Consider the following 27,884-nt stretch of genomic DNA (forward strand, 5'->3'; position numbering starts at 1 on the left):
AAAATCTGTGCCCAGACATACGTAAACATATGAGAGTCACGTTGTTGTTGTTGTCAGACTGTTACTTTAACACGCACACTGCTGATTTATATCAGTTCAGTTGTTAATGATGCTAACTCAAGGCTAACGTTACCTCCACCTCTTTACAGCTACATGAATTAGCTCTGCAGTTACCTTGCCATGGCCGCCGACAGACAGCTAAGCTAACTGTAGGGCTGAAACGATTCCTCTAGTAATTCCAGTAATTCGATTACTAAAATTCCTCGAGGCAAAATTCTCTGAATCGAGGCTTCGTTTAATCAACTACATGCTAAACCCCAGGTCACGAAATGGTGGACCGCGGTCCGAGGCTGGACCCAGACTTCATTCGATGCAAACAGGGTCCTTAAGTTTGTCGGTACTCTTCTATCTACAGTGCAGCTTTTCTATTGTTTACGGCAGGAGTGCCCAACCAGTCCACGGTCTGAACGGTCGTCGAAACTAGCCGTCAGTTAACTAAAACAAGCACGGATTCAGCTACTGCACAGTTTATTTCTCGCCTCAAATGCTTTCAGAAATACTTTTCCCTGAAGTGTTTTTGAAATAAAAGAGAAAGTCTCAACTATTTTACTCACCAGACCAGAGCACTTATTAGAAGAGCCAAACTTTGGAGACTAATTGCTGCTGAGAGACTGCTAGAATCAGCAGTTCTAAGCAGAACCATACATTGTCTCCTTACTGAGCAAACACTACACTAAAAGGAAGAGAAAATGATGCTTCCTTCACAGCGCTGGAACAAAATGCCTGCCTCCAAAAGTCTTCTAGCGACCAGAGAACAGTTTAAAAGTTTTTGTCGCCCGCTAAAGCGCCGCCATTTTGAACTTTAAGAAATCGTACATCACGTGAAGATGTTGGTGACGTCAGAAGCTACTCTATAGACTACATAATAATTAATTATTATTATACAGTCTATGATTTACTCATAAATCATGAGGTTGTGGGCAATATTTACTCATAAACATGTACCCAAATAAAATGAAAACATCATTACTAGGTAGAGAGACTCACAAATGCATAGATAATTAACTAAATATGGGATTTTAAGTCAGAAGCTGCTGCACCTGTTAAACTTCTGGACTTCAGTATAAACAACATTCAAGAGGTGAGATGTAGTTGGGGGTAATGTGTCTCTGATTTGGATGTATTTTACTTCATATTTTCTATTTGTGATTTGAGTTGCTATATTATTTTCATTTTATTATGTCATTATCTAGTGTGTTTAAAGAAGGAGTCACAGGTGTTTATGAGAAACCAGTGGTTTTAAAACAGATTTTTTGAGACTAACATGATTTTCTAATCATAGAATAAGGTTCTTTAAAACCTAAAATTACAGGAAGGGTCTATAATGTCAAACTTCTAAACAAACAGATACAGGTCTTTTGTTCTGACTTTTTATTTAAGACTCTCTTATTGCAGTTTGATCAGATCAAGCATTTGGTAGCATTGTGGAGGGAAAAAACTTCCCGTTGCCAGGAAGTTGACAAAAAACCTCCATTTGGGATGAGGGTAAAGAGGAGGGAGAGAACATGAACTCTTTGCAGGTCAGTGAAGCCAGTAACAGCAGATCTAAACTTGTAGCTCCAGATCCAGAGATACCTGCAGAGAGGACCAGACACAAAGTTAGTGACATACAATTGTGGCATCTAACTGTATGCAGAGGAGATGAGGAGAGGGGAGGTACTCAGTGCATCATGGGAAGTCCCCCAGCAGCCTGGGTTGGTGTATTTACATTTGGAGAAAAAACAACAGAGTCTAACGATGAAGTAAATGTAGTGTTGAGGCTGTCGTTCACAGCATCTATGTCTATAGTAAAGACATCCACTGAAATGACTTTATCTGTAGACACATTTCATTTGAGGAGTTTACCTTTGGAGTAATCTGGGGCTTCTTCTTCTTCTTCTTCTTCTTCTTCCGGGGTCTGTTTCTTCTTCTTCTCTGTTTGATGCTGTTGGTCAACTTCTTCCTGTTCTCTGTTCTCTATATTGGTACCAACCTGCTGGTCATCTGGTTCTTTCTCTACATGTTCTCTTTGTGACTGTGTGGTCCTCTCTTTGTACTCCGACTTCCTCCTGCAATCCAAACACATACATAGAAGGTTAACTGGTGATTCTAAACTAAATCTGAAGTGTTGGTGTGAATGGTTGTCTGTCTCTTTGTGATCGCTCTGAGGTGGAGTGGTGACCTGCAGCCCCTGCAACTCTATATAGGATAAAAGGTGTAGCTAATGGATGGATGATGCCCTTTGTTGTAGGGCACAACATACACAAAATAATGAAACACAATAGAATTAGATTTCTTTGTCGTTTCACCTTTTGTGTAACTATGATAAGCATCCCCTCTTCCATAGTCTGAGTTCACATGCTGGGGCTGCTCCTTATCCAGTTTCTTGTCTTGATCTGACTCTACATTTTACGAGATGTCTTGAAGAGAGAGCTCTAAAGAGAGCAAAAACACATCAAGAAGGTTCATTAAATCACAGATAATTACATTTGAGCCATAGAACTGCATATGCACATATTAACATAAAGTATCTAATGAGACAGTTCACTCCATGGACTCACCTTGTATTAGTTGAGTGGTCTCACATCTCATGCACTGGTCCTGGACATGTTTCCCATCTTTTCTTCAAAATGACTTATTTCTCCTCAATGTTCCAAAAAAAAAAAACGTAGATTGATTTTTCCATTGATTCTGACAGAACTACATTTTCTCAGTCAGCAATATGCAGTATACTAAATATACTGTGTAAACATGCAGCATCTGTAGGGTGATTCTTTCTAAAGCACATGTAAATTACCAGTGCATTCTGCTCCTTACAAAGTTGTCCTGTCGTCTCATTGCAGGCTGGTTGTCATCTCTAGGATCATCTCTGGTGGGCTCGGTTCCTCGTCTTCATGCGTCTGCTGGAGCTGGGTCTCATCTTTGGGGTCTTCTACTCATCCTTCTTGCAGTTTTGAGTCCCGGGGTCATCAGAGGTTGGGGCTGGAAAAAAACAACAGGAAAACGTGTGAGAATCTTGCACAAAATTTACCAACTAATATTGGAGATTTAAAAACTTCTTGTATTATAAATATAAAATCTAAACGTAAAACTTACCTTGTCACGGGCCACCACTGTGCGGTGACCCAAGAAAACTTCCTCCCCCCCTCCCAGTGTGATTCCCCTGAACTCTGGTCCTTATCACTGTGGAACTCCACTGTGGGTCCAGGATGGGACGCAGACACACATATTACTACTCCATGACATGCTGTCTGCATCCTTCTCACCTTTAGACAGAGCGGAGCTTCACTGTGAGGGCGTTGATCCCAACCAGATCCACCCACACCTCTGAAAGGCACCCTGACCTGAGTCCCACTGGCAAGGACAGAGTTCAGTTGGAAACACACAAAATACATTCATCCATCCATCCATTTTCTACACTCGGCCTCTCCCAGCTGACTCAGGGCGAAGGCAGAGACACCCTGGACAGCTCGCCAGTCCATCACAGGGCCACAAAAATATACAATCAAATTTAAATGATTCAAATAAAGTTGGAATAGATCGACCAGACATAATCACAACAGATTCATTCAAATAAAATCTGTTCAAATCACATCCAACATAAATCCCAGTGTACAAACAAACTATATACAATAAATAAAGTCGGAATAGATAGATCAGACATACATCATGCATCATTTTCCTTTCAAATACCAGCAAGTGTCTACAAAGCAACAATTGTTTTTGTTCTTGAAATTGAAATATCGTGAATAAAAACTGTAATACTTCCATCATCTAAATGGTTACCAAAAATACACATTTCAGTTATTTTTTGAGAAATGGCCCAGTCACCATCTTTATCTAAAACCTTTAACCCTAAAATATACAGACATTATTTAAAATGTTTTAAACCTTAATATACATTAAAAAATTATCTAAAACACAAACAATCCTGTATAAAAATACAGATTTTTGATGTGGACAGTATTCAGAGTTTTTACCTGTTTTTGAATCATATTACTGGTCTCAGCACAAACAAACAAATTAACCACATCATATGAAAATAAAATTTACGTGGTCAGCTAGCAGTTTGGTAGTACCATGTTTGGCTTGTTCTTGGTGTAATGAACAGCTGTCTTGGAGATCTTCAGTTTTTTCACTACCTGTCTCTCACTCATGCCAATTTCCAGCAGTGCCAAGATGACTGCCTTTGTGGCTTCACATAATTCTTTTGTTTTAGGCATTATGTGAGAGCTGACAATTTCTGAGTTGTGCTACGGCTTGAATGTAAGCAGGAAACCACTCTAGGCCGTTGCATGTGTAGTGCTGCTTATGACATAAAAGCTTAACTTTATATTTTTTTGTTTGAAAGTGCAGGCCTTCGATTTTGGAATATTACGCTACTAATGGTTATTAGTTACTATAAATGGTCATGTGCAGATCGACATATATGTGCATATTTCTTTCTTTCTTGCCACAAGCCCTTTTAAATGGATATGACCTGTTCAACCCTCCAGGGGATTAACAGAAGAAAAGACTTATTTAAAAAACTTTCGTATTGTCATAATAATAACCATAGAGAGAAACTGACAGTCCAAAGATTCTGATAATTGCGTTGGTATTGTTCTGGTTATAATTAAACATTCACATCTTAGTGTGCAGACACTGTCCTTTTAACTGGACTCATAATTGAAGTTGAACAAAACGGGTCAGTTAATTTTCTCATTATGTATTTCTGAATTCCTCAGCATCAAAGCAGTTTGTATTGAATGAAGCAAAGATACTGTACACTGTGTCAAAGCTACTTTCAAACACTGAAAAAATATATAAAATATAGCACGGTATTTATGCAGGTCATGTGGTACAATGCATTTTTCCACTCCAAATTGCTGAGACTCACTTGAAATCAAAGATAACATCAAACGTTTACAGGCCACATTTGTTTCACAGTCAAAGTTTAAAATGAAAGTTTTGGAACAGGAGAACCTAAAATAACAATATTTTTATGTCACATTTCAAAATGAAAACACTTCACAACTCTGACTTCACCTCTCTATGTCTGTCAGTACTGTTTAACTGTATATAACTACGTGAATTCAATAGGTTGATTTGTTTTCTTAGTCTTCTTATGGGAAGGCTTTAAAAATGTGACTGTACCTGTCTTGTTGCCCGTCTGTAACTGTTGGCAGGTAGCGATAGTGTTTTTCCATCACTGACACTGAAATGATGTAAAAAGTCACAGCTTAATTTGGTGGATTTGACGTTTGAACACCTTATTATGTAGATTTAAGAGCAACACGTTTCATTCTGAATCAACTACTAACACATTTTTTAGCAGTCAGTGTATGTATAAGAACAAACAAATGCAGTAAAACATGCATCTTCTTCATAGCTTCAGCTTCCAGTACCCCAATATGTCAATCTCTTTATATTTTCATATTTCCAGAGACTTTGGGTTTATGTATCTTAATAATATATAAAATCTGTAAGGATTATACCAGCATGTCATTGTGTAACTCAAAGATGTTCACCTTAAACGCAGATGAGGTGTTCAAATGTAATTTATCACTATTTATAACAACTAGTACTTTATGAGTTGATGACTGTACCACAAGCCACATACAGTAGAGACTGTGTAAACAGAAGTGTGTTGCAGAAAATTCAGCCAGGTACCTGCATGTCATTTTACCCAAATACAACTTGTATCTGTCCACTGTCACCACATCAGCCCAGTACATTTGTTCAAACTAGATTTTTGTTTTCCAGAAATTGCAAACTAATAAGGGTAGCAATGGCTGAGAAGGACATTATATCAGAAAATTAAAATAAATAAATAAATAAGTAAAACAATGTATGAGCCATTAGAATCACAGGGAAATATATATATATGTATGTGTGTTTTCTTAAGTGTCGTATTTGTGACTGTAAGCATCTATTTTCTGTTTTAGGATTACTTTGTGTTGGACAGTTATTTAGTCACTTGGTGGCAATTGCTGTTATGATGATGAAGGCATTTTTTTTAATCAAGAATTTGTACATTTTGTATGAGATGTACTCACAAATTTACTTTTTAAAGTAGTGCAATTACTTTTTTAATCTTTGACCTTGTGTTTTAATATCAAGAGCTGGTTCAACTGTATAACATCCTCTCCTGAAACACTGTTCTTTCCAGTTCTTTATTTCTTGACTCAACTCTGTCTGCTTTTAAGTTTTGTTTCTTGGAAATCATCTTCTCCAATGAAGTGAAACAGAAAGAAAAGTGTTTTCACGACTGTCCTCTTGGTGGCAGCATACCTCTGTTATCCAGAAGGTTCTTGTTTGTACCTCCAAGTTTCATTAATTTACTTCATGCTATGTTTTATTTGTTACTTTTCTGATCTGCCTGCTCAAGGGCTGACAATACTTATGTCAATTTTAAACAACACAAGAGACCGAACTTGGCTTCTAGTATTTTTGGACTGGGGAAAGAAGGTGTAGGTTTTAAATAATCCATTTTGTTTCATATTTGACTCTATTCATTTAAATTATTAATTTCAGTGGGTCTAGTTGAAATTACCTTGATTATACTGAGTAGTTTAGTTTTGGGTTTTATTTTTTGTTAGTTTTGCTTTTGTTTGTTGTAGCTTTTTTTTTTTTTTTTTAAACAGCATATGTAGATATTCTACGGAAGTTTATTAGTTTTGGATTCCAACTAATAAATGGAGTAATTGCTCCAGAGTGCTGCTCTACAGGTCCTACAGCTCCTGTGTGTTTTGAGTCATAATAGTTTTTAAATCAAGATCACAAGGCAACATGAATTTACACAGTTTATTGATAAGGAAGTTCATGCAAGGTAACCTTGAGACTTATGCTGCATACCTCACTTTTATTAGTACAGTTCACGCTTATCTCAAACTGTCAAACCATAAAGATTGTATCTTCAGCAGATTGTGTGTGTCACTGATTGCAAATTTGTTGAAGGAAAACTCTCTTCTAGATTGATTTAGACACACTGCTCACATGAAGTCACTAAAATAACCATTTTCACTATATTGGAACCATTGGTCTGTAGCCTTTACACTTCAAAACACAGGATGACAGGGTTTGTTTTGAGTTTGTTCCAACTATGTCTCTATCTTGTGGAATAATAAGGAACTGCAGCTTAACATCTACAGGAAATATTTGGGCATTTTTCTGTGCAGCTTTTTACTGCATTTCAAATGAGTAAATATTGAAATAATGAAATCTATTGCATAGTGTGCTGTAGAAGGGACAGACACGTGAGATTTAAAGTCAGATCTAACTATAGACTACAATATGAGAGGACTTCCAAGCAGTTTACATTGCTTTGCACTACATTGACCTTGGCCGGCACCACTGGCTAACAATGGAGGGACAAAATAACATTTTCTGAAACAATATGTTTTATCTTTACAAGACAAACTATTAATGGATGTGGTTTAACTGTTGAATTCTGCAAATATATGAAATAAACTCTCCTACCTCAAGAGGACTGTAGAGTCGCTATGCAGAAATGCTGCCACATGAAGTGGACTGACATGAAGTATCCAAGATTGATCACTAACAGAAAAAGAAAAAGGTGGAGTATAATTACTGTTCAGTCAGTAAGAAACATTACAGTAACACATTTTTATTGTTCTGTACCATGGTAAGTTTAAACAGCTACAGTTATATAACAATTAACCAAGCTTCATCTGCTGATTTGGGCTGATATAGTCAAAAACTTAAGATCAAATAAGTAGAGGACCTTGAACTGCGCGTCATCAAATAACAATGAGGTTTAACTATCAACTTGTCCTCAGGTGTCCTCAGTCTTGTGTCACACAAAGTAAACACAACCAGGTGGGCAGAGGTTGGGTGACTGATTTCGCCAGCAGTACACTCCAAACAGGCGCTTTTATGTTGAGCTTCACTAAAACTGACGGAATATCTATGAAAAGAACAACACAATCTACACCATTGGCCAAAATGAGGATGACGGCGCCCTCAGGAGGACTGCCTTAAGCTGGTTGAAAACTCTGCATTGTCTGCTTGCACTGACAAACTAAGCTTTTAACTTTCATTAAATTCTTCAGCTTTGCCTTTTTTTGGTTTAATGTGTAAATTTAGTAATTGGTTCAGTCTCACAGCTGTGTTGTTTTCGGCTTAGCATGTGAGTCAGACAAACAAAGCTAGAAATGAACATTAGCAAAAGACAATAGAGGTCATAAAAGGACTTTGATTCTTAGTACTGTTTGGAGACATTGATAGAAACCAAAACTAAACCAGCTAAAAAGACAGTGAATCTTTGACAAGTGGTCAAAAACTTGATTAAACAATAGTGTTTATGTCCAACCCTTTCTGCTTACAACAACCATTTGCAACCCTGTTAGCTGTGAAAGTTTAAATCATGTGTTGTAAATTTCTTAAGAAGACATTTTTACCCCCGACCGAATAAAACAAACAAAAACAGATAAATAAAAAAATGCTGCTTTAACATAGAAAGTCAGAACGCTTAACACCACCCTCAATGTTTCCCTAAAATTCAATGTTCTGGCTAGTTACCAACACGACAATCACAAGTTTAGTTTCTTCAGCTACTTAAGTTAATGCCTGCCATTTTGGCAAAACACAAACCACTATTAAACTTATAGCAATAAGCTCCCACAAAAATACCTAAATTATTACAGTAATGTCAGTAATGTTATTATTTACCAACTGTAATAACGTTTGTAAATGTAGGCTTTAAAGGTGTTTTTAAAATTTCTATTGCCTGTTTGATTTCAGCTAATTCTTCTTCATGTTTTTCTGTTGGTTTACTTGTGAATAATTCAGCCACTTAATGTTAGAATGGATGTTAAAGTAGGAACAATTTCAAATAAGTTTACATGAAATTAAATAATGCATTTTTAATGGTACTTACAAGCATGGAGAGGCGAGGTCCTTCCCCGTTTGGTGTAAGTCATGAAGCCTTATCTAAGAAAACATATTTACTGAAGTCAAACTGAAAGATAAATAATAAGGGGAAAAGTGAAATACTTTCCAGTGGTTCACAAATGCATGTTCACTGTATGGTTATTTCAAGACATTAAAACATTGATGTTATTTATGCTCGTTAATTTGTTTTTTGTTTGTTTGTATTAATATATCAAACTATAGTGTCCCATTTTGCCAGTAGCGCTTGTAAAAAGTGTTTTCAGGACATCAACTGTGTGTTTGATTTTTTTTCCTTCTGTGTATTGTAGTAAGGAGGTTAATGTTAAGTAACATAGGTTAATATAGAACTGTTCTGAATTGACAATTGGATGCTGAGGAAATGTTATAGTTCTGTAAATTGTACCAGAATACAGATTTTTGAGAAAATATCCTATTTTACCAATACTTGCCCTATTTCATGATATTTGACAGTATTTTATTAGCATTTTGAAGATTTCACTCTCATGTACACAGCTACTTCAGTATAATTGCCAATATTATTTCTTAGTTATTTGTTTTTCTGCCGCCGTTGTACTGCTGCTTATAGACTTTAATATCCTCATTCACTGTATTTTATTTTTATTGGTAGCAATTGGCACTATGCTGTATTTTTCCACTTCAGTATATTTTTTATCATACTATATTGTACACTTTGTTGTGCATTTTGTGTCTTTCATCTTTGTTTTTTATTTGTATTGTGGTGGTGGTCACTTCACACAACAGATTTTTTGCCTTGGGGATCCATAAAGTATTTCTTTTCTATTCCAACTTTTCTGCTCTGATCTTATTTATTGGTATATTTAATTATGAATCATATTTATATGTTATTGCTGTTGTACTATAGGCACTGCATTTATTCTCATGTTTTTGTCGTTTTCTGAGCAATATCTTTTAATCTGACAAACATCAAACGTATGAAGGACTGGAAAATAAAAGTTAATTCTGTCCTGCAGTTGACCCCTGGACATGTTTGTTTCCTCAGTAAAGTGCTGCGTGATGCTCCAGCGGAAGGGGCGGGACTCCTCTGCCGCTCACTTCCCTGCGGAGCTCTCTCCTGCTCGGATAAACTTCACTTGACACCTCGCTGTCGGCGCTCCCGGGCGACACGAAGCTCCGCAAACATGACGCTCGCAATGACATTGTGGAAAGCGGTGGTGAATGTTTTGTGTCTGCCGCTGCATTTAATGCACGCCATGGGCCTGTACAACATCTACAAACGCATTTTCCCCATGTGTCAAAGTAGCTTCTCGATCGCCTACAACACGAAGATGCACGAGCAGAAGAAGGAGCTGTTCGGCAGTCTGACCCAGTTCACGAAGCCCGGAGGCCGCCTCACGCTGCTGGAGATCGGGTGCGGCTCCGGGACCAATTTTCAGTACTACCCGCCCGGATGCAAAGTGATCTGCACCGACCCCAACCCGCACTTCGAGAAGTATCTCAGCAAGACCATGGCCGACAACGACCACCTGTCATACGAGCGGTTCGTGGTGGCCACCGGGGAGGACCTGGGGTCAGTCGGGCACGAGTCGGTGGACGTGGTGGTCTGCACGCTGGTGCTCTGCTCCGTTAACGACATCCCGCAGACCCTGAGGGAGGTGCACCGGATCCTGCGGCCGGTGAGTCCTCCATGCAGCCCGAATTTGATTTAATCACAAATGCTGGTTTGCATCCGCGACCTTCAGATCAGGGTCACAGTGTCGGGAGCGGAACTTCTGGATTAATCATTCACCTCTGCATTCATAACTAACCCACTACACAAAGTAGTGAGTAGCAGGGTCAGATTATGACTATAGAATTAACTGTATAATGTTTAAATTTCATATAGCTTGGTGTATAGGAGTGTGAACAGAAAACTGAATATATGTAGTGGAAATCACACAATATGGAATTAAAGTCCAAGTTTTCTGTAGATGATTATAGACTGAAGGTCACAACATGACTGATAATTCAACCAGGCTGCCCTCAACTAATATGACCTCACCACAGCCATCCCTGCTAGAATGATTTTTTTCTGTCCCGAAGAAAGTTCTGCAAAGTAGCAGTTTTTGTTTTATTTTGGTTCCCACAACGATCTTTTAAAGACATGATAATGTTCTTTAAATTTTATTATCATTTAACACTGCGGGGATGTTTTATTGAGAATTTTCGGTAGTCAGTTATCTCGACAACACCCCGAAAACATCCTCAGAATATTGGACAACTACTGTCTGGAAAGACATCCGGTCAACTGAGGCCTTGGTAACATCTTTGAAGCACTTTTTGAATGTTGGTTTGTGAATGTTTTTGTTAGATAATCTGACCACATCCTCCGATTGTTCAAGTTAAAATGTCTTCATTAACTTTTAATCTTCAAGGAATATTATTTGAAATGAGAAATATCCTTCTAACCTTACATTAAAAAGACATCTTTAGAACTTGTAGGTAATGTTGTGGGAATATTTCCTGTTAGCCTGGATGTTTTTGTAGATATAAGCCTCAGTCTGCAAGAAAAATTAAATCACTGGACGCATCCATCCATCAATCTATTATCAATACACCGTTTAATGGTCATTAGGGTCTCGGGGGGCTGTTGTCTATCCTGGCTGAGAGGGCAAGACAGGGCTACACATACAAACACTCACGTTCACACCTACAGAGAATTACCAGTTAACCAGTTTTTGGACTGTGGGAGTACCCTGAGAAAACCCACACATGCACAGGAAGAAGTGTGCACGTGAGCGCCTGGATACTTTTATTTTTGCATCTGTAAAATGTCCTGCTGAGTACTTGTCTGTTTTTAGAAACTACTTTTTAAAAGATTCTCTCCAAATGTATTTTAGGATGTATAAAAATGCTTTCCTTTATAGTTTGAGTCAGACTTTTCCCATAAATAGTTCAATAACATGCTTAGAAGTGTTGACATTTATTCAATAAGAAATCTAAAATAAATGTGAAGATACAAATGTTTGTCATTCTATAGTTTAAACTATTAATTACAAGCGGTTTTCCTACATCAGCAGAACTTCATTCTTATCTTTAAGTGCAGTACAGGTTTCAAGTTTCACATCAAGCTGCTCAAATAGCTGCATAGTCAAAGATCCTGCTTGTAGCCTTAAACTCAGATTTTATGTGAAATTTGAGAAGATATATTTTTAAAAAACAAAACATGTACACACATAATCCTCCACAGTGAATCTCAGAAATCCAAGAGAAGGAACAATGAACACTCAAAGGGAGTGTTAAGGGTTCTTTAGTTTCCTGGGAATACTTAAAAATTTAAAGTCTTGTTATAGAAATGCAAAAAAACATATGTATTGGTTCATAAATGGGACTTTAAAAAAACATTTAAAAATGATCAGCATTTGGTTTGAGATTATATAACAAAAATAAATATGGTGAACACACTCTGTTTTTATGTAGAAACCCTTATAAAACAAGAACTAAATCATGTGAATCAGGAATATGACTGGAACCTGATTTCAAAACATAGCAATGCCAGGAAATGATTAACTACACTTGCTCAAGCTCAGCTGTAGTCTTTAGATTGTTGCCACTGGATTTTCTATGTATTTTGTAATGAACTTACACACTGTGCTACCTGCATGACCCAAAAAACATCAGGTTGTGAATGTGTGCCCTTCAGTATCCTCAGATTTTCCTCACACAAATATGAGGAAATTATAGAACCCATTTCTACTATTTTGTAGTTTGCACATAACAAACGTTTGTCTTGCAGGGTGGAGCCTTCTACTTCATGGAGCACGTGGTTGCAGACCCATCCACTTGGTCCTACTTCTTCCAGCACGTCCTGCAGCCCCTCTGGTACTACTTCGGCGACGGATGCGAGGTCATCCGGGAAACATGGAAGCACCTGGAGGCAGCCGGATTCTCTGATCTCAAACTAAGACACATCCAAGCGCCGCTCGTCTTCATGCTCAAACCGCACATCGTGGGCTACGGTGTCAAATAGGTCGTGTCTGATGAGCTCTGTAGCACGCCCTCCCTCGCAAACCAGTGTGTTAATATGCCAAGCATTGAACGCCTCTCCCCCCCCATGTGTGATAAGATCACCAGTGATAGAGAGAACACCAGTCACTTTAATACTAATTTTATTTTTGTATTGAAAATAATACATTTAGTGTTGTTTTGTAAAGAAAAAGCAAAAAAAAAAAACAAAAAAACAAAAACCCTCACATACACAGCACACAATAGTACTTTTGTATGCAGTTTAAGTGAGAAGTTTATCTTGGTGTTTGTTTCACATCTCCAACCTGCTTGCTGATGAATTGATATAATCCTAACAATAGGAACTGTTGTGTATCAGTGTTTACCTGTGTGGGTTGATTTGTACCTTTTTATGATATGAAAATGAAGTCACTAGAATGTATATTTTTGCTTTGATTGAAGGGCTTGTGTGAAAAGGAAATAAAGAGGTTTTACCTGGAGAACGTTGGTAGTTTTATTTTATTGAAAATACACCGATCAGCTATCACATTATGACCACCTGCCTAATATGTGTTGGTCCCCTTTATGCTGCTACACCTCCTCTGACCCAGTGGACACAGGACCTCTGGGGATGTCCTGTGGCAGTGAATTCTGTGGGGGGACCTACTTAGATCAGGCTTATCCTGGCACATCCCACAGATGCTCGATAACATTTGATCTGGGGAGTGTGGAACCTGGGGGAACACCTTAGCTCTGTCGTGTTCCCTGGGCCACTCCTGAGCAGTTTATGCAGTGTGTCAGGGTGCATTGTCCTGCTGAGGGTGGAAACTGGCATCAAGGACTGCTGTTGCCATGGGGTTGGGGAGTTATTTGACCTGCAATGTTTAGGTGGGTGGTACATGTCAAACATCCACATGAATTGGTGCTATTCACTTCACCTGTCAGTGGTGTAAGGAATTATATTTTTCTACTCACTTTTATACTGATTGATTAAGCTTAAGAATTAATACCATGTTGCAATCGTGCTCATAAGAGTTGTAGTGATCTGCTGAGAAATGATTTAAGCATTGATCCTGCGGTGCGAAGGATGAACACAATGGACAGATAAGCCAGATCACTCCGACAGGCTTTGCAAAGCACAATAACGTCACACATTTGCATGTTCAACGCATGCAGCTTCACAAACATGGGGGCAGTTGGAGACAGTCATTGAATGACTTACAGGGTGAGACCAGCATACAACCTGGAATAATACTGTGAGAACAGGGACAGCTAGAATGGAGAAATGTTTCTCTTTCAGGGCGCTGTCACCTCAGATTGGATGGATCGTGAACCAAGAGACATGGAGATGTCTGTGCACCAATGAAGGGAGAGCTAAATCTAAACCACAGCTCCCCTCCCCAAAAATCACATTTTACTTCATGTTATAAAACTTTTGTGTAACAGTAAGAAATCATCCATTTCTGGGAGGCTGGTTACAGATTTTCCAAACAGAAATGGTCCTTGGTCAAGTTTGAGATTCTGTCAACAGAATAAACATCTTGATTGGAGAGAAGTAGTTTGCTTTCTATCTCAACTAACAAACCTGCCGACAGTGGTCATAATGTTATGGCTGATCATGTATCTGGGAGCACTTGGTGTGCTGTTTGCCCCTCATGACGACAAAACATAAAATTACAAAGAAATAAACTCAAAAATAACCTGAACACTGCAGCTGTTTTCTACCATACACTAACGTTCAAAAGTTTGGGGTCTCTTAGAAATGTTATGTAATATTTTTGAAAGAAAAGTAGTTTTTTTTTCAATGAAAATAACATTAAATGAATCAGAAATACAGTTAATGTGCTAAATGACTATTCTAGCTGGAAACAGCTGATTTTTTAATGCAATATCTCCATAGAGGTACAGAGGAACATTTCCAGCAACCATCACTCCTGTGTTCTAATGCTACATTGTGTTAGCTAATGGTGTTGAAAGGATAATTGATGACTAGAAAAGCCTTGTGCAATTATGTTAACACATGAATGAAAGTGTGAGTTTTCATGAAAAACATGAAACTGGCTGGGTGACCCCAAACTTTTCAACCATAGTGTATGTAATCAGAATAAATTTAAAAGGTAGCTTTTATGATCTGGCATCTTCAAATCATTACCAGTCATTAACCCTCCTGTTGTCTTCATTTACGAGCACCAAAAAATATTGTTTCCTTGTCTGAAAAAAAATCCAAAAATTCTGCAAAAAAAGGTCCCCAAATTTCAGAAAATTTCAAAGCCTTCAGGAAGAAACTTCCAATAATTCCTTAAAAGATTCCCTTATAAGTTTTATTTTAAAAAATCCCCCAAATTTGGCAAGAAATTCTTGTAAATATTTTCACAAAAATTAGTAAAAATGTTCCAAAAATATCTAAAGTGATTACGCATAAATCATTAAAACTTCTGATATTTTCTTTAAGAACATTCACAAACAAACCAACCAAAATCCAGCGAAATTCGCTGGGTTTTGAAATTTTCAAAAATTTTCCAAAAATTTTGGAAATGTGGACACCAGAAATTTCACTGTGAAAATATTTCTTTTCCCCACATTTTCAAACTTTAAAAAGGGTCAATTTGACCCGCAGGACAACACAAGGGTTAAAATACATCAATGTTAGGAATGTAAAGAATCGAGAAAAAAAGGTTTCAAGTATAAAAAGAGACAACTTCTGTAAGAGCACAGACGAGCTTAAAGCATCATCTTTACCCACAGTCTATAGCTTGAAGCAGAATTGTAAATAAATAAATAAGTGGCGCATGAATGAAAAGCACTGGAGTGGTTTAATGACTCCAGCTGGGTTGTGTTTAAGTTCCAGGGGAAGCTGTTTCCAGCAGTGGGGCAGGAAAATGGGGAGACTTCAGGGTTCTTGCGCCGTTGTGTGGTCAAAGTGGGACATGCTTGGTCAGGAATAAACAGTAATCCTTTGAGCTGCTAAAGTCGTGAAGCAGAAAGGTTTCAATGAAGAGAAAGATGAGGTTTTGTCTCATGAAACTGTGCAGATTACTGTGTTTGGCGCTGACTTTTCCTCTCCATGTGATGGAGGCTGCGGGCCTCTACGGTGTTTACAAACGTCTGTTTCCTCTGCTCGCCTACAACATCACGTTTTCATACAACGACAAAATGCACAAAACCAAGAGGGAGCTTTTCAGAAACGTGGCCAAATTTGCGGCCGACGACGGCTCGCTTCGCCTGCTGGAGATCGGCTGCGGCAGCGGGGCGAACTTTAAGTTTTACCCGGACGGCTGCACGGTGGTCTGCACGGACCCCAACCCGCACTTCGAGGGCTTCCTGCGGAGGAGCATGAAGGAAAACACGCACCTGACTTACGAGCAGTTCATCGTGTTGTCCGGAGAGGACCTGAGGACGGTGCGGGACGAGTCTGTGGATGTTGTCGTCTGTACTTTGGTGCTGTGCTCCGTCAGCAGCGTGCATCAGGTGCTGCAGGAGGCCCGGCGGGTCCTCAGGACGGTGAGTCCCTGCTGCTGCGTTCAGGGGCCGTAGGACATATTTGTAACCTAGCACAAATCCGCAAAAAATAAGTAAAAGTTACAATCTGGCAGCAAGTGTACCAGAAAAGTAGTTTTAAATAATGGTGAAATAGTGTAATGTTTTTTTTGTTTGTTTTTTTTTTTTAATAGTGAAAGAAAAAATCTGTAAAATAATACTATTTTGTAGTTAATCTACATACAGTAAAACATTATGTACATTATTTTGTACAGTTTTACTTATTACTCCGCCAAGGAACGTGGCGGAGTTATGTGACAGTCCACGTATGTTTGTCTGTCTGTCTGTGTGAAACATTACTCAAAAGTGGATTAACGGATTTGGATGAAATTTTCAGGGAAGGTCAGAAATGACACAAGGACCAACTGATTAGATTATGGCAGTGATGTGGCTTATAGTCTGGATCCACTGATTTGCTAAAGATTTCTGTATCATTACGAGATAGTAGCGCAGCGTCACTGTATGACAAGAAGTGAGCACTGTGTCAGCTGCCTGCTGACGATCACATGATTGCGATCCTACTACAAATCGACCACCGGAACTTATCAGGACTTATCCATCGGAAATCATATAACGATTGAGCAGCCTTGGTTGAGTACTGCGCTCTCTGAGTGCTTTTCTTGTTTTGTAAAGATTTCTATTTATGTCTTTTACTCCACTATTTAGTTATTTTTCATTCTTATTTTATTTTCTTAACTTATTTGTCTGTTTCAAAGGGAGAAAGTCATCTAGAATTTCATTGTACACTGCATATAATGACAATAAAGTTGATTACACTTTCACCCTGTGATCTTCTTAGTTATTTGTAATTTAACAATGCAAGGAAAATCTGTAAAATACCAGTTTAAAAAATATTTATAGCATATTGTTGGCTCTTTTATGTACATAATTTTCCAAATATCAATAAAATACTAAGATTTTTTGCTGGTTTTACAGCCAAATATTCCAAAAACAATCAAACACAACCAGTAAAAAAATACAGATTTTTTAAAATATATTTTTCAGTTATTTTTTTATTTGTTATCTGTAATTCAACAAAAAAGGGAGAAATCTGTAAAAGAACTGTAAATTGTTTGATAAATTACAGTAATATAGTATAGTTTAAGATCTTTTTCTTTTCTTTTCTTTTCTTTTTACAGTGTGGAGCTTAAGCAAAAAGCATCTGGACTACAATGTAAAATTATTCTAGTTCAAGTAAAAGCCCTACATTCAAAATTGTGCTTGTGCATTAAAACATTTAAAGTATCTAAAATAAAAGTATTCATCATGCAGACTGGCCCTTTTCAGAAACAGATATATTATTATATTACTGGTTTACAATTGTTGCACATCCCTTTAATGTTGAAGCTGGAGCTAATTTGAGGTATTTTGCTGGATAGCTTAATCTGTGACAGTATAGCATAGTTTTTTTTAAATTGATTTTTTGATTATATATCTGAACATGGCACCAGTTGAACAACTTTTCAATCCAAAACAATACTCAAAACTCGACATTTACCTGTATCTTTACAGAGTTTGTGTACCTAGTAGCCTGTAAGATCCCATTAACCACAGAGAAAAAAATAAGAATATCAATCTACAAGTCAGCCTCAGGTTCTCTGTGTGACAAGGTGTGGACGTTTGATTAAACACAGGTTTAAATAGGAATTGCACTATGTGAACCCGGCAACAGTGTGAAATATTTACAGAGCTGAAATGCCATTGTTAGCACAGCTTCAACATCAGGGGTAAGAATGAATGACACATCTTTGTTGAATTTGAGCTTAAGTGGTTCAACTCCCTTCACAAAAATGTCATTAAACCAGCTTCAACAGTTAACATGAAGTGTTTTCGTGGCCTTTGGGGTCCCTTGGGTCTCGAAGGCAATTTCCAGCTTTCAGTCAATCAATCATTTTTTTTTTTATTTGTATAGAATCTTTTATATGATTTAGTGTAGTACAAAGAGCTTGACAGATCACTGATAGGCCCAAAAGAGACTGAAATACAGCAAGATGAAACTCGACTATACAAAAGAGATTAAAATGACAAATCATGAAAATAAAATGATAAAAAACTAGATACAAGTTGATTAAATTACACTTTGCCTGCTTGGTTGTCCAGTGTTTCTGATGGGGTAACATAAAGGACATTTAAAGTGACAATTCAGGCCACTAAGGCCTAGTCCACACGTAGCAGGGTTTTTGTAAAACCGAATATCCTCCCCCTTCCGTCTAGAAAAAAACTTACGTACACACCACCTCGTTTTTAGAAAAAAACTTCATCCACACCTAACCGCATAAGTGCGTTTTTCACCACATTCATAAGCATGCCGGACCTTTAGGTGGCAGTAGTTCCCCAAATGCTAGCAAGGTGGTGGAGAATAACCGTCCTTAACGTCGTCCTTCGCCTGTGTTGTTGAATGTGGAGCAGTATCTGGGCTTGTAAAAACAAGCAAGTAAAAAGCGCCTGTACAAGAAACAGCGCCCAAAACCTTGTGAGAGCATCCATACTGTTACCGAATGTAAACACAGGTCGCATATGTGACGTAAGAACATATTTTGTCGCAGGCGGTGACGTTTCGAAACGCAAAACCCCGGTTACTGATGTCCACATGCAGACGCATAAAACGGAGAATTCGCAAATCTTCACTTTGGTCGGAGTTTTTAAAAAGAATCGTTTTTGATGACGTAAATCTGCATTTTCGTGTGGATGATAGGCCGAATCGTAGAAAAATATCTTCGTTTTTGTGAGATACCCGGCTACGTGTGGACAAGGCCTAAGTGTAACCAAATATATTAGATTTTAAATATGTTGTGAATGTATTTTCACTCGGGCACCTTGCACAGTGGCTTGGTGGTGAGCACTCTCACCTTGCAGCTAGAAGATCCCCAGTTTCTGCTTTCCCAGGGGTCTCTGCATGGAGTTTCCATGTTCTCCCTGTGCATGTGTGGGTTTTCTCCAGGTTCTGCAGCTTCCTCTACAGTCCAAAAGCATGCTGAGGTTAATTTAGGCAACTCTAAATTGTCTGTACTTGTGAATGTGAGTGTGATTGTCTGTATATGTAGCCCTGAGATAGACTGGTGACCTGTCCAGCGTGTCCCCTCACTAAGTCAGCTGGGATAGATTCCAGCCCCCCTGCAACCCCCATGAGGATTAAGAGGTGTATAGATAATGGATGGATGGATATATTTTCACTCTCTCTGCTGTCACAGACTGAATCCCCTCAGCAAACAGTTTAACACTGAAATAAAAGTAGAAATGTCTCAGTAGCACAAATTAACCTTCTGTCGGTATTCATTAGGTTGTTGTTGGTGATGAATTTAAACTAGAAAATAAAAAAAATATGTACTTTCTTTGGCTACATTAAAGGATGCATTTGTTTCAAAGTAAACAGTGCTCAGAAGTTGCAATAGCTTGTAATCTATCCAAATAAAGGTGAGATGCGTGCAGCTAAAAGGACATCTTTGAATGTGACAAATTTAATTACATTTTCTGTCCGTTTACATTTGAAACAGCTGAGCTTGTTTTTTATCTTTAATCTGGTCAACAAGTTATCACTTTCAACAAGTATTAAGACATTTTGCAGTTTCTTCTGAATGTCACATCAGGATTTAATGGTTCAGTCTACCTCAGCATCACCATATATGTCGTATATTTCCTCTGCCACTGTTCAAACGAGTTACACCCAATAACAGGGCAGAAGGCAACCTCAGTGTATGTAGCAGCAAAGTTACACAACCGGATTTGATCCAGTTTAAGATAATCTGCTTTTGTTGTCTCTCTCTCTTTCAGGGCGGAGCTTTCTACTTTTTGGAACACGTCGTCTCAGATCCCTCCTCCTGGACGTACTTCTTTCAGTATGTGTTTGAGCCGTTGTGGTACTATCTCGGGGATGGATGTACGATCACCAGAGCGACTTGGAAAGACTTAGAGGCAGCCGGTTTCACTGAACTTCACCTGAGACACATTGAGGCTCCAGAGGTCACTTTAATGATAAGGCCACACATTATGGGATATTCTATCAAGTGACTGCAGGAGAGAATGTACAATTTATTTTGGGCATTCACTCGGAGCTCAATCATTAACCACTCTGACAATATTAACTGGCTGCTGACCAGTAAAATAAACCACACAGCCCTGTAGGTGTATGACATTCGGTTTTCATTTACAACCAACATGAGCCACACTACTGAGTGAAAATATATTTATTTACTTACAGAATCAGCAACATTTCATACACTGTTTGTTCTTCTTTCCCACCCGTCCCATGATGTACATTAATAAATATTACCTGGACACTGTGCTTTTTCCCTGATTGTCTAAGTAACTGCCAAGAAACAACCAACAAACCACACTTAATGTCATCTTTTCTTTTACCCTTTATACTCCATTGCACAAAAATAAGGAATGACAATTGTAACATCTCCTAAAAGGGAAATGAGGAGAATTGCTGGTTCACAAAATAAACAGAAATCATGTCTGTGTAGTAATTATACAGTCAAAATTCTGCAGATGCTGTTACATTTTTTTTTTAAAAAAAAGGCCAACAGCAACATTTTTTAAAAACACAAGGAAAAAAAAGGAAAGGGATACACTTAAAAACTGAGTCCGAATGTTAAAGCTCACAATTTCAGATCTCCCAGTATTAAAAATGAGCACAACTATAAATGTTATAGCATTAGCAAATGTTTAAAAAACAGCAGGTGGAAAAATGGCCAATCAATTTGTGTTTTAATCTGTTGAGTAAATTTCACTGCCATAAGTCACTTTTATATCAAACAGAGTAAAAAAAAAAGAAACAAAAACCTGGAGAATCTCAGCCTGAAATGAAGTGTTCCCAGAAACCCCGTCATGTCCAAATGGCTGAGCTGTGCCACTCCCACACTATGTCTCAATCCTCTATTCAGACACGTTATCCTGTTTTAACACAATAAAGATCCTTTAATGTTTTCAGTTCTTCAATCAGAGTCTTGTTTTGGTTCTCAAGGACAGCTACGCGGTTTTCCAGGCATTTAACATATTCCTTTTTCTTTCGTCGACATTCACGGGCTGCCTCTCTGAAACGGGGAAAAATGTGCAGTTAGTCAAACTGAAATATGCTCCTAGAATATGTCACAGTGTACAGAGTGTAACAGTTGGGACATAAGCTGTTATCAGACATGGTCATATGTAACACTGCTGGCTACATCAAACTGTTAGAGACGCCATTCTGTCATCCAGTTACAGGTTACTTGTGTGTTTATGTTTCTCACGGCTTCATTCACACATGCACACTACATTTGTTATTTGTCCTACACGCAGGACTATGCAGCACATCCAGTTGTGTGTAATACATAGTAATGCTCTGATAAACAAGAAAATAAATCTAAACTAACAGCTGGCTTATCACACAGTCCAAGAAACTAAGTAATGATTGATGATGTTCGGTGACCAGAGAGCTCATTCATGAAATGTTCACAGATGCTGACACGTTAATAGAAAGTAGTGAAGGGCTGAAATGATTCCTCCAGTTATTCGAGTAATTCCATTACTAACATTCCTCGTTTAATCCACCACAAACTTTTCCCTAACTGGTGGGTCAGGTTTCCGAGTTCAGACCCAGACTTCATCCTATACAGACCAGGACCTATAATTAATAAATTATAAGGGGATTTTAAATTTGACAGGATGCTTCTATTTTAACCGGCGCAGCATTTCTAAGTGTTTACGGTGTTGGTTTAGCAGATCAGAGGACTGAACTACAAAGTAAGTTTAGTATGGCTGGGCTTTCTTTGGGTGAGCTGGCTCAACAAAAACTAAAACCTCAGTCAGAGTTAACAGCTATGAAGGTGGTTTTCAACTTTCTTTAATTCAGACTCTCTGCTTCAAACTTGTTCACACAGAGGGGCATTTAACACATCATTTGACTTGTTTTCCAGACAAAATGAACCGATCGTACACAGCTGTTTCAGTCAACAGGCTGTTTTAATGGAGAACAATGAGGAATATAAAAATGTGTGATGATAAAAAGTGGTGCGACTGGAAATTATTTAAGACGTGAATGCTGGTAGAAACCTGTCAAGTGTGCGTAATGTATGTGTTTTACCAATCAATGCAGCTGATTATTTCTAACTGACAGCTGCACAATAAAACTATCAAATTTCATATATTCAAACATGATATTGTGCTGAAGTGCATGTAGGTCTGACACTGTCTCATAATGAAAGAAATCACTTAAATTTGTGGCCAAACCAAAGTGAAACTAAAGTTACTGACTGAATATTCTATGTAATAAATACTAATAAACTAATCGGTTTTCTTATTTGTGTTCTAACAGCTGCAGTAGCAGCAATTTAAACAGAACAAACATAAAAACATATTTATGTGATTTCTGCATCACCAACTACATGTGGGGTTCCCATGGCTTTGAGTTTTAGTTGAATACTCCTGTACTATACTATATATATGTACAATACTCCTGTACTATACTATATATATGTACAATACTCCTGTACTATACTAAATATATGTACAATACTCCTGTACTATACTATATATATGTACAATACTCCTGTACTATACTATGTATGTACAATACACTGCAGATGTCCCTTCGTGTTCTGTCAGGACGGTTATTTCTGTTGCACAGCGCGCTCACTTAATGTGCATGCCAAGCAAAGAATGTGATTACTCCATTTATCGCCAGAATAATCGATAGAATACTCGATTACTAAAATAATCGATAAAACTTATAACTACCATGGTAACCCCTACCCTGACCCATGTCAGTCAAAAGCCACAATAACAACAGTAAAGTAAAATATGTACCAGTAACAAAAATGCTTACAATTAAGATATTTTTAAAACTTCATAAACTGAAACTTATTAAAACTTTGCCTTGTTTGTGTCTCTGTTAAAAGTTGCCCTCTGTTTACATAAAGTTTCCCCCTTCAGAAGGCCTGAGAGCCTTTACACTGACTTTTATTCATCAATATATTGTGCATTTACCTGTTTTTCGCAAGCCTGATTTCTCTCTTCAGCGTTGGATCATCAGACTTACTCTGGGACAATCCCACTGGAGAGGTCATAACTACAGTCTGAGGCAGGGAGGTGGATGTGGGCGCTGTGCGGATCTGGTATGTTTGCACCTCTCCTCCCGCACCTGAGTGTAAACACAAAGATTAACAACAGGGGTCATAAGAACGCTGCTGTTATTGGTTGAGAATAATTATGTACTGAGTTGGAGTGATTGTTGTAATATTTCTGGGGGGGGGGTTTGTTGTTTTTGTTTTTGCTCGTTCTATCTTTGCACCATCAAAACAGAGAAGAAAGTTGTTTTTTTACTTGGGCAAATAAAAATTCTAATTTGTACAGTACTTTTCAAAACAAAGTTACAAAGTGCTTTACATGATGAAATCAACATTAAAATATTTAAAGACTGAGACGATTATAATTAGGCGATTCAGAAGCAGTTAAGGAACAACGCAATGAAAATGCAACTGAAACATAAATACAACAGAGTTATGAATATTTCAAGAGATGCATTAACTAAAAATCAATGAATAAGAACAAGCTTCTAAAAATAATGATGCTTAATATTAATTAGACTATAATCAAATCATCCTGTTGGAAGCAAAATACCTAGAAGTAAAGTCACATTTCAACTGGAAAAGCACTGCATCAAACAAACAACCAATAAACTGTGCCGGACAGTGAGCAGATAAAGTATAAGAGGCTTCATTAAAAGTTTATCAGACATAAATGCAACACACAAACGTTTATACTAACTGCTGAACTGTGCTGCCCAAAAGTTGTGCCTGGATTTACTTTTTTGATTAACAACTCTTTTTTATTCTCCTCAGAGCCTTTTCAGGCAGCACCTGCCTGTCACTGGAATAACTGTTTTCATCAAACTGTCTGCAGTTTGCTGGAATACAGCTGAACATATTTGTGTAAATCCTCTCAGACAAGAACACTATTATCAGATGAATGTGGATTTAAAAATTGTAAATTGTCACATTTAATCAGCTCACCTTGTACAACGACCTGATTGCTAGGCACCAGGATCTGCTGGCCGTCAGGTGTCTGGGCATACTGAAGGATGGTGGTGCCTTGCTGAGCTCCACCAGAGTTGCCCATGGTGACAGCCTGAAGTCCCTGAATGCCTTCCGACCCTGGAGTTGCCAGCTGGATTGTGCCATTTGCAGCTATGGTAACTAGAATAATCACACAGATGGCAACAGAAATGGGTAAGGCATAAGTAGAAATCACATCCCTGCTGGCTAGATTACACATTTCTTCCATGACTGACTTTTGCCAATAACTGACAACAAGTTTCCAGTATAAAGTTCTGTTACAAAACATAAATGAAGCTCAGACGAAAGAATACCAAAAGCAATCATCCATAAATATCCTAATTACCTCATATCCCTTGTAGAAAACCAGAATGGGTGACATCAAAGTAACTGAGATTTCAAAAGCTCTGAAGGCACCCACCATTTTGGTTTCTCCTCGTTTCTATGCAAGTGGAACTGAAGGGAAAGGTTCTTACTGTACTGGCCGCTGCTGGTCTGGTAGATTTGGGTGGTTGGTACTGTAACACCTGTCACTCCTGTGGATGCCGGGCTGTTATCCTTTCCCTCAATGTGTGCCACTTCCTCAGATGAAAGGTCATTTAGGATTTTTCTACAAGGTGAGGAAAGAAAGGTTCCTAGAATCACTACTCATCAAATACAAACTATGTTCATTATCTGTTTTCTGAGTCGTTTGTGTACCTGTATGAAGGCCGTCTTGCCAGTATTTCTCTGGTTTTGTGGGCTGCTGCTCCGCTGTCAGATGAGTCCTGTGAATCATCGCTATCTGAATCCTGTGCCTTGAAAGTGGAAGATGGATTAGCAAGTGCATCTGAGTATTTGTACATAAATACTGTATAAAGAGAACCAAGACGATTAGGCTGAGTTTTAGAATCAGTGCCAAGACAACCAGCTGGTCTCACCTGTGCAGTTTGGCCCTGAGGGGACTGAATGACTGACGACTGTGCAGACTGGATCACTCCTTGAACCTGAAACTGACCCCCTGGCAGTTGTACAACGGTCACAGCAGAACCACCCAGTGACATCTAGAAAAATCCAAAGACAGTTTCAAATTAACAAAATACCGTATTTGTATTTATTTGTTTGTCACAGTAGCTTCCTTTCATTGTGTACATGCAAAGCTGTGCTCAGTAGCACAATTAAGCGTCATTGTGTTTTTTTTTTAAAAAGGCATAAAAGAAAGATTTCACCCACAATACACAACATGTTATTTCTTTACCTCTAGTGCTGCGATGGTTTTGTTTACATGTGCCAAAATTCCTTGTATTCCAGAGGGAATTACACATTTTTTTAAAAGAAAAACTTAGCAACAGTGAGACAATATCCTGGTTACTTTAGATAATCAACAATGCTCAATGGATGTAGATTTTTTTTAAAGTTTTCAAATGCTACTTTTCGAAAATAATTTGAGCAACACAAACACAATTCATCCACCACTGAAGGGATCAACTGGCTGTAGTCTTCAAAGTGGATATCTAATAAATCTAAAATGATGTATATAACCAGATCTCACATGCAGGAAATGGAAAATTTGGGTGCGTTTGTCCCTAAAAATAATTTTTGTTTTAGAAACCTATTAGCTATAAAATCTCAACTATATATAAGCAAATAATACACCTTGTTACACAATTAAATGTGTTCAATTACCCTCAATTAGTGGAGTTGATCAGTATGTATATGTTTGCAGTTTTGAAGCAGCTTTGAGTCGATTAAAATTGAGAAATTTCTGTCTCATCATATATTGTGAACTCAGACCAGAACTTAAAGTCGTTCTGATTTTAACTGTTTCCTACCATCAAGGGAAGTATTGAAACACCTTCTGGTACATCAACAAGAATCAAATAGACAGCGACAACAGGTGCAAGACTCAAGCAAACAGACTAATCACACTAAACCCCAGAGTCGACAATGATTTTGTTCAGGATTTCCTTTCATTTCTTCAATTTTATTTTATACAACAGCAAGCATTTGTGAAAACAACTTGCAAGGTAATTAAATTTGAATTGCAGCTGTATTAACAAGTCAACCTCGTACTATCAGCATGGCATTCATAAATGGATTTGTGGTATTAGCAGTACAAAAGCTACTGTGGCAGTAAATCAGAGACACTCTTTACTGGTGTTTTGAATGGGATCTACTGGTTACCTGTTGGGCTATCTGTGAGAACTGAGAGGTTGTGATGGTAGTGGGAATGGTTGCAGCCTGTGACTCTGTGCCATTGCTGCCTCTCTGTACTTCTTCCATAGTAACTGGGAAGAAATAAATCAGTATTACTGTCTTATAGTGTCTCTAGTACAACAGCAGTAGTTTGTGGCGCGGTTTGCCGCCTGTAACCTGCTGTAACCACTCCGCTGTGGCCTGTGCACTCCTTCTGCATTATTTATAACAAACAGATCTCCGCGAAGAGAATGAAAAACATCACAGAGGATAACAAATCACAGGCTGCTGCTTCAGCCAGCATTTTATTATTCAAAGTTCAAAAAGCAGAATTTGAACTAAGTACAGAGCGACTTCCTCTTTGGTTCAACCGCGTTAGCCAATGCAACTAACGTTAACATGGAGTTGCGAAACACAGCTAGGCCCCGTATTCAATGCTACTAACTTTCCCCCCCTCAATAATTTAATACCAAATGCGACAAAGTGTGCGACTTCACTCTACGGTGGTGTTTACAGCAGAACTAGCAGATCGCTTTTGCTAGAAAATTCGAGATCACTAACGGTGCTAGTTGAGGACAGCTAACGTGCAACTTAAACGGACGTTAACCAGTTTAAACCATTAAAAACAATAGTTCTAGCGCGAGTCGCTGAGTTAGTTTCGTTACTCTGATTCACAGGATGAACGAGCTTTTGTCTCAATGAGCAAATATGTGTAACTCTGTCACTGGCACGCAAGTTACCGCGTCAATAGACGTCAGCGATACGGGGAGCCATTAAGCTAACTACACCTTCCCTTTTCGTAAAACGGCGAGGAGTTGACGAAGCAGCGGCCGCCATTACGGCCACAGCAGAGCAGAAAGCCAGACGAGCGCTACATAACCGCTCAGCCAGCCGGGATTTTTTACCTTTTCAAAGGCCGCGTAACTGCTCTTGTTCACAGCGTGGACTTCGTGCAATTCGTGTATTTACTTTTAATGAAGAAGTGACCCGAAAAGTTACTTAGCAGCGACGGCTAACAGCTAAAAACACAAAGATGTCAGCTATTAAAAAAAATAGCTGAGTACTTTTCGCCAAAGGAAGTGGGCGGGGCTTATGTGCAAATACGCATTACGTAATGGCTCCTTTGGGCTTCGTGATTGGTGGAGAGAGTTTGAGCAACTAGTAGATACAGAAAACAATGGAAAAAGTTCACTTCGCTGTACTTTACTGCAGTATTCATTTGCGCTACTTGTACTTTAACAT

The 27,884-nt window shown here is 38.3% G+C and overlaps 3 protein-coding genes across 4 annotated transcripts; 2 read left to right on the top strand and 1 right to left on the bottom strand.

Annotated features, from left to right (window-relative positions):
- The first annotated feature begins 10,012 nt into the window (after positions 1 to 10,012).
- Positions 10,013 to 13,400, top strand: LOC111588757 (putative methyltransferase-like protein 7A). Its single transcript, XM_023299306.3, has 2 exons — positions 10,013 to 10,589; positions 12,689 to 13,400. Exons 1-2 carry the CDS (start codon positions 10,095 to 10,097, stop codon positions 12,920 to 12,922), a joined length of 729 nt encoding a protein of 242 aa, XP_023155074.1. The 5' UTR covers positions 10,013 to 10,094; the 3' UTR covers positions 12,923 to 13,400.
- A 2,337-nt stretch (positions 13,401 to 15,737) lies between these two features.
- Positions 15,738 to 20,941, top strand: LOC111588752 (putative methyltransferase-like protein 7A). The gene is made up of 2 exons (XM_023299299.3): positions 15,738 to 16,398; positions 20,206 to 20,941. Exons 1-2 carry the CDS (start codon positions 15,889 to 15,891, stop codon positions 20,440 to 20,442), a joined length of 747 nt encoding a protein of 248 aa, XP_023155067.2. The 5' UTR covers positions 15,738 to 15,888; the 3' UTR covers positions 20,443 to 20,941.
- Positions 20,601 to 27,729, bottom strand: atf1 (activating transcription factor 1). 2 transcript variants are annotated; one of them, XM_023299296.3, is made up of 8 exons: positions 27,548 to 27,729; positions 26,631 to 26,734; positions 25,388 to 25,510; positions 25,167 to 25,264; positions 24,944 to 25,077; positions 24,426 to 24,608; positions 23,401 to 23,554; positions 20,601 to 21,470 (listed from the first exon to the last, which is right to left on the bottom strand). In XM_023299296.3, exons 2-8 carry the CDS (start codon positions 26,727 to 26,729, stop codon positions 21,326 to 21,328), a joined length of 936 nt encoding a protein of 311 aa, XP_023155064.1. In that variant the 5' UTR covers positions 26,730 to 26,734; positions 27,548 to 27,729; the 3' UTR covers positions 20,601 to 21,325. The 2 variants fall into 2 exon arrangements, with proteins under 2 accessions (XP_023155064.1, XP_023155066.1); XM_023299298.3 differs by lacking the exon at positions 26,631 to 26,734 and having other exon boundaries at positions 27,548 to 27,728.
- Positions 27,730 to 27,884: the final 155 nt, after the last annotated feature.

The sequence above is a fragment of the Amphiprion ocellaris genome, chromosome 5 (assembly GCF_022539595.1).
Source record: "Amphiprion ocellaris isolate individual 3 ecotype Okinawa chromosome 5, ASM2253959v1, whole genome shotgun sequence".
Lineage (NCBI taxonomy): Eukaryota > Metazoa > Chordata > Actinopteri > Pomacentridae > Amphiprion > Amphiprion ocellaris.